Below are 17,128 nucleotides of genomic sequence, written 5' to 3' on the forward strand. Positions count from 1 at the left end.
CTTTCTGATGTCTGCCAGTTATCTTCTTTTATTAGTGTCTCCCTTTCCCTGGCAATCTGACACCATCTTTTACTTTCTCCTCCTTCAGTCTAAAAACCATTCACCTTTCCTACCTTGTTCAGCTTTTCATGAAAAGCCCCCCCCCCCCCCACACACACACACTTTCTATCGCAGGTGAGAGAGACAACCATTCTGATGTGCCTTTCCAGCATCTGTTTTACCACCACATTTCCTTGGGGACAGAGATGAAACTTGCCATGTTAAACATTCCCTTGTTCTCCCAGGCTATCCTATATTAATCTTGCTACTGCATCCCCTGGCTTATCATACTCCCTGAGCCATCCATTAATTGCCTTATTCTCTATTTCCTCATGCTTGATATTGGTATAATCTCGGAGGGTGATACTGTACTGCCCATGTCCTTGCACACAGCTATTGCCTCCTTGGTCCTTTGTCATTCCTTTTATGGTCCATTCTGTCAGGTCATTAGTTACCACATGGCCAACTATATGTAGCTGTCTCCATCTTTAGGGACCAGCTTGGTCACTCAACAGCCTGTCCTACTGAGAGTTAGATCTGGGACTACCTCCACCTTCACTAAATTCCTTTCTTTCCTGTGTCCTTACCTGATGCCTGTAATTACTGCGTCCCCTACTACTGACAGCCTGTCTGCATAGTCTAGACTTTGCTTCTCCATACTTCACTCATCTGACCACTGACTGGTTAAACTCTTTGACTACCTCTACCTCATGGCTCTTCCTTTGGTTTCCCTTCTAGATACAAGCTTACTTCTTCATACCTCTTCTGCTTCTTTTTTATCTCTCTGTTATGTGCCCTATCTACCCACTTCCAACTCTCACATCTGCCTGCTCTGACCCTTTGCAGTGCTTTTCTGTTCCTCAACCCTCTCTTCCTCACTGCCTTCTCTTCCTTCCTTCCTTGAATAACGCACACCCTCCCTTTCTGTTCCTTTCCAATCCTCCTGTGTACTGTTCCTGTGGCTCCATTATTTTATTATAACCGTCCATGTTTTACTGTCCTTTATTGGTCCTCCTTAATACTGTTCCACACCCTGTCTTAACTGTGGTACATCTGCCTCCTCCTTTCCAAATGACTGACCAAACTAATGTGGTCTCTGGCTCTCAAATCCTTTACTGAAGATTTCCCCAGAATGAGGTAAGTCCTAGATCCTTTCCATCCCAAATGCCATTATGCCATTTCTTTATACCATATCCACTTAATTGCACTCTCCCTCCTACTCTTCTTCTTCAGCGTGCCTTACTCTTTACCCTGCCAAGTTCTCCTGCTCTTCTACAACATTTTCCTTGATGATTAAATTATTTCTTTTATATGTCTACTGCCGAGCTGCTTCAGTCAAACTTCCATGTACTGTCTTGTTATGCCTGCTAAATCCCTGCCTTGCAGCCTTACCATATTTACCCCTACTCTACTTGTTTTGCATGACCTGTTTTCTCAGTCTACCCTCCTCTTTTGGCACAACCCCATACTTATGGAAGTTAGGCTGCAGTACTCAAGCTATGGTCTCTCCGTTTTAAACCTGATTTACAATGAAAAAAGTGCCTGAAAACTGAAACAGTTGCTGTTTAAATTTAATTACAATACTTTTATTTCCAATTTTATTTGATTTTATGGTACGTTATTTTTCTCTTTTTAATGATCATTTTTGATCTTACTGAATTTTCTTTTTCCTCTTGTAACGAGATCGTAGCTAAAAAAGGACCTTTGGCCAATTTGTCTTTAAATAAATAAACCCAGATACATTCAGAAAACTGCATGAAGCATTTCTGAATCTAAGCTCAAGACAAGAATGTTTAAAAATACTGCCCCCATCACTCATGACCTTTTCATGATGTATTTTTTACAAGAGATGTTAAGTTTCAAATTGTGTCTGATGTCCTTCTGGTACTTTACAAAGTAATCAGACGTCTAGTGCTAGCTTAGTGGCTTAACGTGTTTTAACTTTCTTTTACATCCTGCATCAGTGTACACTGTTTTCTCCTCTACTATCTAAGATTTTGTTGTACTATATATCATGTTCAATCTCAAGCGTTATTCATTTTTGACCACTAAGCCGATGGCTGAAAACAGTCTACTAAAACCATCTCACTTGGTTTGAAAAAAAATTCATGAACAAATTAAAATACATACGTCTTTTGAGGCTTTCACAAAATTTATTGCAAAACTATCAAGATTAATAATTTTCATAAGCTGTAGAGCTTCAGATCACTTGATATTACATGGTTCTACATCAAATAACACAGCAAAACAAAATCCTTTATGTAAGACTACTTTTTGCAGATGTGTCCAGTACTTCTGTGTCCAGCATTATTCTCCTTGATTTAACCTCTTTCCTGTAAAAAGACAGAAAAAAGATTGATATGAAAACAAGCAGAAAATAAAGCCTGCAAAACAGCAAATACTGTGCAGTATAACATAAGCACATCATATGGAAGAGTAGTAGAGCAGTGTGAGGTACTCTCCTTAAAGGAATTCATATATATGCATGTATGTACGTATGTGATTTAGAACAAAGGTGTAAGTGGACGTCAGACTTCTGGCCTAGTTATTTAATCAGTTAGACATGTGGAAAAAGCACAATACATGGCCATCACAATGCAGGGGCAACCAAGCAATATGAGAGTGTATCACATGCCTCGGTCTGCTCTTTCTAAGGACCGGGAATAGGCTATCAGAACTACTGCATCAATATTTGTTGTTGTGGTAGGCTAAAGAAGACTTACAAGAAGCAGTGTTAACAAACAACATATATTTTCTTACATATTAGATAACAGAACCTTCCACGGGTCCATGATTGAGTACATCTTCACTGTCCATCACACTTCATCCCCTATCTCATGAAAACTATTATGCAAACATAATTTGGCAAAGCCATAACGTTCCCGAACCCTCTTTCTATGAGGTACTGCCATTGCAGTAGCTACACAAGTGTGCACATTCCCAGAACCTGACACTCCTTTTCCAGAAGAAAGCACTTTTCAGCAAATATAAAAACAACAACACAGATCTAACAGCATTGTTAACCAAGTGATTTAAAAGTATATATCTACCCAGCATAAAGGAAATTGAAACAGGAGCAGTTTGTGTAAGAACCACTCAACTAACAGAAGATTGGAGGGATATGTGCCTGACCCATCAAGAAGGGTCCTCCTAATCAAACCATATTTACAAGTTCACATTTACAAACATTGTACATTGCATGTATTGTTCTATGCAATATAATCAAACCAGCATTACATAAATGAACAATTCCTGCCTTCTTTTAAACCTCATTCCTCCTCCAAAACATTTTTCTGTATGCACTATTCACACAATTCCCATTTTTCTATGTAATTTACTCCTACTCTTTCTAAAAATATCTCACGTCTTGTTCTTTTATCTTTGTTACAATATTCATTACTTCAAATATGGTTGTTTTTTACTTTGATTTTCATTTTCTAGTAATTGCTTTTTTGTCAGCCACCAGAATTAAACCTCACAATAACTTAGTCTCCTGTTTGTTTCTGGACCTCTCCAAAGGCTTCAACACTGTTTCCCATAGACTACCTCTATCCAAACTATCTACCTTTAATGTCTCCAACTCTGCACTTTCTTCGTTATCCAGCTACCTCTCCAATAGATTCCAAGCAGTTGAATGGCAATCTAACTTTTCTCCCTTCTTACCTGTACAAAAAGGGGTAACCCGAGGCTCCATCCTTGGACCCCTATTATTTACTATCTTTATTAATGACCTCCACTCTTCCTCTCCACTTATACAATATGCTGATGATTCCAAAATCACCTCCTGCTCTAACAATATTGCCCATCTTCACACCCTCACCCAAGAGCTTCTGCACTCAATAGAAAAATGGCTAACTTCCAACCTTCTACTTAACCCTAAGAAAACTAAAGTTCTCCTATTCCTCCCTAAATTTCTCCAACATTATAAAGCTACCTTTACTGTCTCCTCCCTAAACAACACTATCAACTCTGTTGAGCCTCACACAAAACTTCTAGAAGTATTATGGATGACCAGTTAAAGTTCAATCTCCATATTCAGCAGTGCAATAAAAAGACTCATCATAAGTTAGGCCTGCTATACAAGCATAAAAAATTCCTCACAAATGCTTCTAGGCTCTCCCTTGCACAAGCTTTCCTACTCCCCTCCCTACTCTATGCAGCCCCCTATTCTTACACACCTCCAATCCAACCTTCTGTCTAAACTGGAACTCACCTATAATAAAATTGGAAGATTTGCCTCCAACCACCCCTACCCGTCTCGCCACTGCCTAGCCTTGAAAAGGCTGCAGTGGATGGAATTTCATTACCAAATCCTACTACCCCAGCTTTTCATGACTCATTCTGTCTTACATGAACCCTCCTCCTGCCCCCCCTCTCTCTTCCCTCATCCAGCCCTACACTCCCAGCCATGCCCTCCATAACTCTCAACAGCATCTTTTGCAAGTCTATGCACCCAACAAAAACACAGGTAAATTCCTGTACAGCTATTCGGTGGTAAATACCTGGAATAAACTACCACTTAGTGTTATACTGATCCCAAACCCTAACTCTTTTAAAACAGCTCTAAAGGATACTCTTCGTAAATCATGACCATGTTTATGCAATTACCCAACTTAACCCTATCTTCCCCTCCTCTTATATTCCTTGAATACTCCTGCAGCAACCATCTCTAATGTGTCTCTCTCACAAATCTACTAATAGTTAGTTTTTCTCACAGCCTACAGCACTGTAGACTTGGACAGTGATCTGTGCCTTGTGATTATCTCCTGTATATAGTGTACATTTATAATTTATTTGTTCACTTTATTTTGCATGTGTGTGACCATTTTTAGTTTTATTCTTAGTACTGTACGCAACTTTTGAACTCTAATATGTTTTAAGTCACCGTACATGTTCTAGCATGTGTTTTCTCTCTGCTTTGTTATATTTGTTAACTCTAAATGTTTTTGTTTACTCTGTCATTTGATTACTTTTCTCACATGTATTACCTGGAGTTTTCTCCTTGGGCCTCCGCTGAAAAAGAGCTGCTACCTAGTCAGATTAACCCGGTTAACAAATGTCAAATAAATAAATAATAAATAAACAAGGCCTTACTATGTCTAGGCAATTAAGATTCTGTATTCCAGCTCAAAAAAATTACTAGGTTACACTCATTTACTCAGCCAGTATTCCTGGCAGAGTATTCTGTATGGAATTTTTAAAGTTTGGCAACCAATTATACTCCGAGACCATATGGTCCCAGGTACAACTTTCTTTCCCATTACACCTCCAAAATTTGCCATCTGTCTGAGAAGCATTTACTGAAGATTCATATACTAATATTTCTAAAATGGTGGTAAGTTATGACTGTTCAAGGATTAGTGATCAATTAGGTTTGGAATAAATTAATTATTACATAGATTAGAACACTGAAGCTTCACCTGCACCATCAGCAACTTGGCAGTTGTTTGAGGGTAACAGATTACAGCTATTAAATACATGCAAAAAGTTAAGATTAACTGTACAAAAATGGATTTCTCTACCATGGTGGAACAGGAAACTAAATTAGTAAGGAAAAAAGAAGTATTACAAAGTTCCTTAAAGAATAAAATACATTTTGTAGATTATTGAAAAATCAAATTAAGACATTGAAAAATGAGTATGAAGACTCAATGACTAAGAATGCTGAGCTTAAAAAGTTTTACAGTTATGTCAGCAGTCTCAAAAAGACTAACAGTAGACTTGGTCCTATTCTTAATCAGGGTACAATTCTTTGCAATTATTCTGAAATGGCTCATGTTTTATATTACTGCTTTACCTCTTTAGTTTTATTAAATACTATAGTTTCTGGTAAAATTCCAATTTCAGAGAAATCTTGTACTTCATATCCATTAATCATATATGATATGGTGAAATCTGCTATGGTTAAAAAGAACAGCAGGATCGGCCCTGACTTTATATCCATTTGTTTCATTCATAACCTTTCTGGTCAATGGATACATCTATTAATCTCATATATTATTGACCAGTACTGTTCCTAATTCATAAAAGCTGACAAATATTGTACTGATAAATAAGAGTAGATATTTTGACAATTTTACTATCATCCAGTAAGTCTGACATCACTTATGGATAAGTGCTTTAAGATCTGTTTATTATCACTTCTAAACATCCATGAGCATGTACTAGTACTTGCGGATCTTAAACAACATGGTTTTACAAGGAAAAGATAAACTGTTTTCCAATTTGACTGGATTTTATAAAACTCTTAGTGAAGCCTTAGACAAAGGTCTTAAGTGTGAGGGTTACATACTTAAAGACTTACGATAGCATCTTTCATGTAATAATTTATTTCTTTGTAAAAGCATAAGATAAATCCTTACATTATTGAATACATTACGTGTTGGCACAGACATAGATGTGAACGTGTTAAAGTTTATGGTCACTTTTCAAATTGGTTCACTGGATTCCCACAAGGATTTAGGCCCTATACTGGTCAACGTGGTATTTTCATTTTTTCCTATTAATTACACTTTTCAGCTACCTAAATATGCTGATAAAATTAAAGGATTTTTTATCATAATCAGATTGTTTAGATTTCAATTCATGTGTGTTGAAAGTTAAATAAATTGGTCTTAATATCAATCCTTAAAAGAGCTCTATGTATTTTGGTAATTTCAGACCAGAACAACTTTTCAACTGGGGAAATTGTTAAGATAAAAAGACCAAGGTCCACCAACAAGAACTCGTGCACGGGAGAATAATAAAAACCTTTATTCCAAACAATGGTTAAGCGCTTTCAACTAGGTATCCTAGTCTTCCTCAGAACCATTAAACAACATACCAAACTGGTTTATATAGCAAAAACAGTTCAAAAAAGGCGCCAAAACATTTAAAGATATAGTACAATAAACCACTCATAGAGTAATTTATACACGCTAATCAACACAAAACACAAAACTTATTGACATATCAAAACTTGTCATTAAAATATATATGTAAAACTCATAAAAATTTTTTGTATATAAACATGTGTGTAATACAACAACAAATAAAAACATTAGCCTAATATTCCTACCTTTCCATAATATAATGGTAAATGAATTGTTCCACTACCAACAATATCACAATAAGTGTAAATGCTCCGATATTACTGGGACAATACTAAAAATGGCTTTATACTAATAGATTCATTAAGTCCAGGTGCCCTGGTGGCATCCAACAAAATCTGCCACTTACTCTCTAATGCTGATAACTGCATTTTCCAATTACCTCCGAAAACAGAACTTTGTAAATGATCTATAATGGCAAAACGGAATAAGTGCTCCTCACCACACTCAAGTATGTGCCTATATAGAGCATTTTTGCTGTCTTTTCTCTGTATACGGTAATAATGTTCATAAATACGTTTCTTCAGATTCCTTTCTGTTTTGCCCACATAGTAAGCAGAACATGTCATGCACGTAGCCAGATAAACCACCTTAGCGGTATTACAATTCCCTGTCCTAAACTTAATATATGTATTGTTAGTGTCTCTTAAACGGATGTGTTTAGCCTCATTAATATGTTTACACTGCTTACATGTACCACATTTAGTGGTACCCCTAAAAATATCTTTTTTGTCGTTGTCCTTACTGGTGTTCTCCAATATTCTCTTCAAATTGGCTCCTGTCTTATAAACAACCCTTGGCAAAGGCCCCACTATATGATCCAGTTTAGAAGCTAAAATGATATCCCAATGTTGGCTTAAAATGTCCAGAATAAAGTGTGTATGAGGAGTGTAAGTTAAAACACAAGCTCTGCCAAAAGTTCTATTATCTTTTACTTCATTTTCCAAAGCAACAGTGTATTTGCCTAACAGGGGGGGGGATATTTGTTCCCCCATTCCTTATGCACATACTCAGTAACATCACAAACCAAATTGACTGGATAACCTCGATTCAAAAACAAGTTCTTAATAGTGTCTATTTCAGATCTCATGACACTTTCAGTAGACGACATCCTCGCCGCGCGGATGCATTGCCCCTTAACTATGTTTTTGAAGATGTGTGGTGGGTGGTTACTGGAAAAATACAAGTAGTCATTGGAAAATGTAGGTTTTCGGTAAAGCTTAGATGTAAATCCACTGGGGTCCAGACCAATTAAAACATCCAAATAAGATATATAATCATCACTAATGTTGTGAGTGAATTTTAAAAAAGCTGATGAGTTGTTGAGGAAGGTCATAAATTCATCCAACCTCTCGGCTGAAGCTTGCCACAAAATAAAGATGTCATCCAAATATCTTCCGTAGAATTTAATGTCCGCATAATAGTTGCTTTTGAATAATATCTCTTCCTCCCACTCTACCATCACTAGGTTTGCAAATATCGGGGCACATGAGGAGCCCATGGCAACCCCCTTAATTTGCTTGAAAAATTCCTCTTGAAATGTGATGTAATTATGTTCCAAGACCAATCCCATCATGTCACATAACAAACAAATCCTGTCCCAACTTAAACCTGAATATTTTCGTAAACTGTTGGAAAAATACTCCAATGCTAAGTTGTTGGGAATACAGGAAAAAAGGTCCACAACGTCTATGGTCACAAGGGTAAGGTTGGTTTGCCAATAGTCATGGGTTAACTTCCCTAAAAAGCTCCATGAATCCTTCAAACTTTGAGGGATGACCCCATAGATATGCTTAAGCTGGTGGTCAATCCATCTGCCTAAATTGAATGTTTTTGATCTGGACCCTGAAATAATCGGTCTAAAGGGTGGATTATCCACAGATTTGTGAATCTTAGGTATCTTAGGTATCCCGACTATTTTAGCAAGTACTGGATAGTCATTTTTCAAATAAGTGTATGTCTCGTTGGTAATTGGTTAAGAAGAAAAGTTCTTTTATACCTACACCTCATCCTAGCATTGCTAATTTTGAAAAACTGGTATGCAAGGATTTGTATAGACTACATAGGGATATTAGGAATAATCAACATCTTTATCACGATTTTCAGCCTAACCTTACTCGGGTTGAGAAGAATTGTCTAGATAAAATGTCAAAGAACAAGGAGGTTCGTATTATGAAACCGGATAAGGGTGGAGGGATTGTTCTTTTTCCCACTGAAGTGTATGTCTCAAGGATTTATGATATTCTTCATCAGACAGATGTCTATGAGACAGTTTCTCTTAATCAGATCAACATAGGTCATCGTCGAATTGATTTGGCCATTGAGGAATATCTTATTGACAGTAGGATTACCAACGAGACATACACTTATTTGAAAAATGACTATCCAGTACTTGCTAAAATAGTCGGGATACCTAAGATTCACAAATCTGTGGATAATCCACCCTTTAGACCGATTATTTCAGGGTCCAGATCAAAAACATTCAATTTAGGCAGATGGATTGACCACCAGCTTAAGCATATCTATGGGGTCATCCCTCAAATTTTGAAGGATTCATGGAGCTTTTTAGGGAAGTTAACCCATGACTATTGGCAAACCAACCTTACCCTTGTGACCATAGACGTCGTGGACCTTTTTTCCTGTATTCCCAACAACTTAGGATTGGAGTATTTTTCCAACAGTTTACGAAAATATTCAGGTTTAAGTTGGGACAGGATTTGTTTGTTATGTGACATGATGGGATTGGTCTTGGAACATAATTACATCACATTTCAAGGGGAATTTTTCAAGCAAATTAAGGGGGTTGCCATGGGCTCCTCATGTGCCCCGATATTTGCAAACCTAGTGATGGTAGAGTGGGAGGAAGAGATATTATTCAAAAGCAACTATTATGCGGACATTAAATTCTACGGAAGATATTTGGATGACATCTTTATTTTGTGGCAAGCTTCAGCCGAGAGGTTGGATGAATTTATGACCTTCCTCAACAACTCATCAGCTTTTTTAAAATTCACTCACAACATTAGTGATGATTATATATCTTATTTGGATGTTTTAATTGGTCTGGACCCCAGTGGATTTACATCTAAGCTTTACCGAAAACCTACATTTTCCAATGACTACTTGTATTTTTCCAGTAACCACCCACCACACATCTTCAAAAACATAGTTAAGGGGCAATGCATCCATGCCGGCGAGGATGTCGTCTACTGAAAGTGTCATGAGATCTGAAATAGACACTATTAAGAACTTGTTTTTGAATCGAGGTTATCCAGTCAATTTGGTTTGTGATGTTACTGAGTATGTGCATAAGGAATGGGGGAACAAATATCCCCCCCCCTGTTAGGCAAATACACTGTTGCTTTGGAAAATGAAGTAAAAGATAATAGAACTTTTGGCAGAGCTTGTGTTTTAACTTACACTCCTCATACACACTTTATTCTGGACATTTTAAGCCAACATTGGGATATCATTTTAGCTTCTAAACTGGATCATATAGTGGGGCCTTTGCCAAGGGTTGTTTATAAGACAGGAGCCAATTTGAAGAGAATATTGGAGAACACCAGTAAGGACAACGACAAAAAAGATATTTTTAGGGGTACCACTAAATGTGGTACATGTAAGCAGTGTAAACATATTAATGAGGCTAAACACATCCGTTTAAGAGACACTAACAATACATATATTAAGTTTAGGACAGGGAATTGTAATACCGCTAAGGTGGTTTATCTGGCTACGTGCATGACATGTTCTGCTTACTATGTGGGCAAAACGGAAAGGAATCTGAAGAAACGTATTTATGAACATTATTACCGTATACAGAGAAAAGACAGCAAAAATGCTCTATATAGGCACATACTTGAGTGTGGTGAGGAGCACTTATTCCGTTTTGCCATTATAGATCATTTACAAAGTTCTGTTTTCGGAGGTAATTGGAAAATGCAGTTATCAGCATTAGAGAGTAAGTGGCAGATTTTGTTGGATGCCACCAGGGCACCTGGACTTAATGAATCTATTAGTATAAAGCCATTTTTAGTATTGTCCCAGTAATATCGGAGCATTTACACTTATTGTGATATTGTTGGTAGTGGAACAATTCATTTACCATTATATTATGGAAAGGTAGGAATATTAGGCTAATGTTTTTATTTGTTGTTGTATTACACACATGTTTATATACAAAAAATTTTTATGAGTTTTACATATATATTTTAATGACAAGTTTTGATATGTCAATAAGTTTTGTGTTTTGTGTTGATTAGCGTGTATAAATTACTCTATGAGTGGTTTATTGTACTATATCTTTAAATGTTTTGGCGCCTTTTTTGAACTGTTTTTGCTATATAAACCAGTTTGGTATGTTGTTTAATGGTTCTGAGGAAGACTAGGATACCTAGTTGAAAGCGCTTAACCATTGTTTGGAATAAAGGTTTTAATTATTCTCCCGTGCACGAGTTCTTGTTGGTGGACCTTGGTCTTTTTAGCTTAATTGTTGCTGTTCGTTATTGGAATCAACTGGGGAAATTGTGTTATACAAAAGTAACTGAATACAGATACGCTGGTGTTTATATAAGTACTAACTTAACATTTAAAACAAATGCACGTGCTGTTAAGACAATGACTACGCATGTCATGGGCCTCCTTCTGAGGAAATTTTCAACCATCTATTGCAGTCCTACTGAAATAATTTACAATGTATATTAAACCTACAATTGAATCTAAGTCACTATTTTGTTCATTTTCAAGAGGTGTCCTCTCCATATTAGAAAATGTTCAAAGAAATTTTACTAAAATAATTATGAAGTGCAGGGCAATCACATATCAGAAATGTTTAGATAAACTTATTTCCGATTAGTTATCACTGGTTTCATGGCAGACTGTACCTGGCATATCATGTACTTTGTGATGATGAAACTTGGATTTTGTTCAGTACTAAGTTGCTGGAACAAGGGCAAATTTCTTGTGAGGCCAATTCTACCTTTAAAATAGTAACATGCAAGAACCACTTTTAGATCAATAATAAACAACCAAAATCCGAGTGGAATTCTGGATTTTGGTTGTTTATTATTTTAAAGACTTTTGGTAGTTGTGACACTTTTAGATCAATGTCTATCACACAAAGTATTGTGAGATCACAGAAAAGACTGCCATTACAAAGAAAAAAGTCACTAGAATCATTCAAGAAGTCTTTAGATACATGGTTTGATTTGAATGTCTATTCTATGACCTCAGAGCCTGAATTACAATGGACACAGAGTATAGTTTCTGATGAGCTGCCTATAGGTCAATCAGTCTATGGTAAGGAAGGCATTCTTTGAACCGTAGTCCAAACTTCTGTTTGGCCTCATCCCGCTCTCTGATTTTTCCATCCCTAGTTATTTGTTCCCAATATCTTAGAATGGGACACACTTTGAGATCATGACGATCCAGAAGTAGAGCTCACAACCCTCATCTAGTGATGGGCAGCCTCTGCAGTTCCTTTAAACAGCAGTTTAACCTTTCCCAAGAGTTTGACCGAGAAGGACAGATCCAGCAGTAAAGATCTATCTAGAAGAAGACTGATTAGGTCTAGAATATGGCTGGGAATGACCACATCTAAAATCCAGCAATCCTTTCTTAAACTTCTTAAAGCCACAGCAAACATAGCGACCACCACCCCAAGGACAGCTGCAGAAGAGAGTCAGGATTGTAATGGAGCAGCCAACAGGGTTATCAATTTTTGGGCGATTCAACTAGCACTGCCAAAGATAAGAATGTGCGATAATTAAATGCCTTCCTTGGGTAGCAAGGAGTCCTCTTCCTGTTTTGGGGTTGACCAAGCCTAAAAGGAGGAGGGGGATAAGAAGAATAAGGGAGAACAAAGATGATTTGCCCATTTCTTCCTCAGGAGGTCATCAACCAGGTCCTCAGCAGGCTGTCTAAAGAGCTCCCTTCCCAAAGGATTAAAGATCCAGTTCCTGAGTTTCTCCATCAAGAAAGGCAACTTCAGACATGCTAACCCTACAAAGGCACATTCTGAGCCTGTGGCCCTAGCTAAAATATTAGCAGAATCACAACTGCAGTGGAAGACAGTATACCTGACTCCAGCAACTGAAGACATAACATGGACAAGACAGCATATAACACGTTAGTCAGGTGTCGGTGAGCATGAAAGGTCAGGGTAGAGTCATCCAGAAAGGTGTGAACCAAGAAAATAGGTCATGGCATAGTAAAGTGTGGAACAGCTTAAAAGACAGGGTGCAGTAAGTTACACCATGTAAGTGACAGCATTATTTAGAACTACATCAGGCACTGTGTGGCAGACTCGGGTAGTGACAATGCCAACAGTGAACAGTGGCAGCATTGGTGGTGGGACTTGGACAGGAGGAGGGACACGTAAGACAGAAAATGGAAGAAAGATATCACAAGGGTAAAATCCATCATCTTTTACAATGGCAAGCCACACTTACTCAGAGATGTAGATATGAAACAAAAGAAGTGAATGGTAAACTGAATTAGGAGTTACCACAGAGCTAGAAGGACAATGAGATTGAGAGTGAAAGCAATCCTAGATGTCACTGGTTTGCAAATTCATAGGTTTATACCAAGCAATTGATCTAGTAAATCCTTGGAAGCCTAGCTAGTGCAATTCCCACCCCTTACTTCACTTTCTTAAGGGCCTATGTGGACACAGCCATGGGATAATTTACAGATCCGCATTCATTTCTGGGCTTTAAGGACAGTTAGAGAGCTACTTTACTTGATATGGAGTAGTAGCTTATTCTATAGGTAGGAGATTCTTTAGGAAAGATGTCTATGCTGACAATGGGTTCTGTTAATATTATGTAGGTTTAGGTCCTTAGATGGACTAATTGGTGGTACTGTCAGACAGCTCCTGGTCCACTTTTTTTCGGGAACTCCCTTATATTAAAATCCCTGATCATGAGCTGAAGAAATGCTAGGATATAAGTTATTTAAGGCTTAGTTGCTTTTTTCCTAATTCTTGATTGTCTCCTTTTAGAGACCACTGTTAGTACACCAGATGTGTTTTCTTCTGACTGTAAGTCAGTATCTTCCATTTCTGAGTTGTTGGCCCTATCCCTTGAACCTTCTTTCTCCAATTGCACCATTAGTCACCGTGTGATTTTGAGCAAAGCACTCTTGAGTCATGTTTGTTGATGTTTGGAGCACTGACAGCAGACAAAATGGCCTTTGGGCTGACAGACAACCTGGATGAACATTACATTTATCATCATCATTTTCCATTTTCATTCGTTTTTCATCTATATTAGCTGTACAATGTCTACTTAACCTGCAACCTTGTGGTTGATTTATCTTGAAGTAATCCCCACAGGACTCCACTGAAATATGAGATATGCAAGGTGGATAATCCCACTGAACAAATGTAAACAAATACATACAGTTCTTAAACTTCCTGCAGAAAGGCAGTGTTTCATTCCACAAAGCTCATCGCACATCCTCTCTATAAGCCATGCTCTTCTGGGTGACAGTCAGTACCCACCAGACCTCCGTGTGTGAATCCACTGCTTAACATTTTTTTATTATTATTATCACAGACCAGGTTGTCATTGTAAGATCAGCATTTGCTGTAGTCATTGGTGGCAAGTCTAATGAGATTTTAGAACATTTTTGCATTACTTGGAATGAGTTTTTATTTTTGTGTTAGGATAAGCTCATTGCCGTGACTTCAATTATGCATCCAACAATTAGCAGTCAAAGTTTATGTCCTTCCAGACTGGTTATGTCCTACCTGGATGTGCAGAGTCCAGCTGCTTAATAAACGCTGGACTCCTCCCTGAGATCAAGCAATTTTCCATCTTTTTTTTTAAAGGAGGACTTAATTTTTCTACCCTCAGGACACCTTTTCTGGACTTTGTCTTGATAATTAGTACTCCATGTTTAACTTATCCTTCCTTGGGAAGGTTATTGAGAAGGTAGTTTGTCTGCAGCCTGAACTGAACTTGCCAGCTAACCACCATACAGATCCAGCCAGTGCCATAACATAGAGGGAGAAAGCCCCAACTATGCCCAGGCCATTCGGGTTCAATTAGTGGCTGGGGAGTCTGAGGTCCTGACAGGGAGGGATGGAGATGCCCATTTGATTGGACAGGACATTTGTGTAGTTATTCACTGCACAGAGGCATGTACCACAAAAGCAAATAGCCCTTGGATATAACATATGAAGTCACAAACAGGACCCTTTCAGTTTTCTACGGTCTAATAGGAAGAGCAGATGAAAACTTAAGTTTTGCGAACACCTACAGTTCCATACAAAACACCACACAACAACAACAAAAGTTGCTGAACAAAACACAACAGCTTCAACAACCAACTATATACATCCAACAAAAGGAGGATGGTGGGAGGGTAATGCCAGTAAGGCAGTGTGTTCGACGAACATCAACTGTTACAGGTAAGTGGAACTTGTACAACTGTACTATGTTTAACAAACACATTGCCTTATTGGCATATGAGCAGATTGCCAAAGATTACCCAACCTGGTAGGAAGAAGTTTAAGGGTCCAGTAGTCCTTGGGACCCTGTAATGGATCAAGAATGTAAAGACAGAAGACCAAGAAAAGAAAATTAAAAGCCTTCCAGCTTCCTTTCTGTCAAAGTAGTACCTGAGCTGACTATGTACATCCAATGAATAAAATAGCATCTATCCCTTATTAGTTTCCAGAAAGAATGCAGGGAGATAAAAAGACTGACAAAAAATGAAGACTGAAACCACTTTTAGCCTGAAAAAATAACTGCATAACACAACCCTATCCCTGTGGAAAATCAGGTAAGGTTGTCCCACCATGACAGGCTGCAGCTCAGAAACTCACCTTGCAAATGTCACAGGAATAAACAAAACAGTTTTCCACATTAAAAAACTTAAGATCAGCATGAGCTGCTGGTTCAAAAGGTGGCATGGTCAATTTTTCACGAACGTACTTGAGATCCCATAAAGGAGGAATTTGCTTGTGAGGGAGTCTCACATACAATACTCCTTTTATGAACTGTTTTACCAGGAAGGAAAGAAAGAAAGAGGGGGATCCACTGGCAGACAAGTAATGGGCGCATACGCTAAACCACCTTGAAGTAGCTCACACCAATATTTCATGAAAGATATTAACCACAATGGACCTTCTGTTTCTATCTAGGCACCACTTAGAAAAAACTCATCCGTTTGTAAACATAAGCTCTTCTAATAGCAGGTTTTCTGTCCTCTTTTAACATCTGCTGCACATTGTCAAGAAACAAGTGCCTATAACAGAGTCAAGATAGAATTGTCCTGGCTGTCAATAGATGTTTTTCCAAATCAGAGTGCACCAGTTGCCCCTTAGACTGTGTGAGCAGGTCCAGCATGTGTGGAAATATGTGGTAATTATCCTTGGCCAATACCATAAACAATGAAAACCAAGCCTGCCTGTGCCAGTGTGTGCATGGGGGGGGGGGGGTCACCAAAATGATGTTGTGTCAAGTATCTTCTGAATCAGTGGAAATGAATGCAGGACCATTTCCATCCCAGGGAAAGAAAATGCCGTCCTCCAAGCATGGCTGCAAGGATGTCTGGAACAGAATTTCTCCAAATATCTATTTTGAAAGGAGACAAACAGATCTATTAGAGGTGCTCCCCACATCCGGATTAGATCCTCTACCACCCCTGCCTTTTGCTTTCACTTGTCTGTCTGCTTCAATATTCTGCTCTGATGGGATGCATGATGCCTAAAAAGACAGAAAGTACTGAAAAGTTCACTCCAGGTTATCGTTACCAATTGGCACAGTGGACAAGATCTCCTACCCCCCAGTTTGTTGCGGTACCATATTACTGTGGTTATGTCCATAACCAAAGAAGAGGGCTCAGAGTCCCAAGATAGTGAGGGACTTTCAAGGAGTAAAATATTGACAACATCTCCTAGACACAGACTTGCTTCCATGTGTCTTTCGGCCCTCAAGTGGCTAGCACTTATAACTCAACTGACAGCTCACAGGTGAGGTCTGATGAATCTGCCTGGAAAGATTGTACTGGCATTGGAGGGGATAAAGGAAGTCCTAGATTGACAATCAACTCATTTCTGTACAACTGTAATTCTCGTCTGATGAAGGGCAGCACCGGCAACTAGAAGCCCATGGAATGAAGGTGCTGTATCCAACAATTTCAGAAATACCACTAAATTTTTCTGATGCGGGGGTAAAAATGGCAATCATGGATGCCATCAGTCCAAAAATCTC

General features: G+C 38.2%; 1 protein-coding gene across 1 annotated transcript in view; it reads right to left on the minus strand.

Annotated features, from left to right (window-relative positions):
• Positions 1–2,172: 2,172 nt before the first annotated feature.
• ASPSCR1 (ASPSCR1 tether for SLC2A4, UBX domain containing) overlaps positions 2,173–17,128 on the minus strand; it is a 4,162,292-nt gene continuing 4,147,336 nt past the window's right edge. Inside the window, exon 16 of the mRNA XM_044068220.1 lies at positions 2,173–2,372. Within this exon, the coding sequence (XP_043924155.1) occupies positions 2,347–2,372 (26 nt within the window). The 3' untranslated portion in view covers positions 2,173–2,346. The remainder of the gene's footprint in view (positions 2,373–17,128) is intronic.

The sequence above is a fragment of the Protopterus annectens genome, chromosome 4.part0, assembly GCF_019279795.1.
Source record: "Protopterus annectens isolate FY-2018-M chromosome 4.part0, PAN1.0, whole genome shotgun sequence".
NCBI classification, from domain to species: domain Eukaryota; kingdom Metazoa; phylum Chordata; order Ceratodontiformes; family Protopteridae; genus Protopterus; species Protopterus annectens.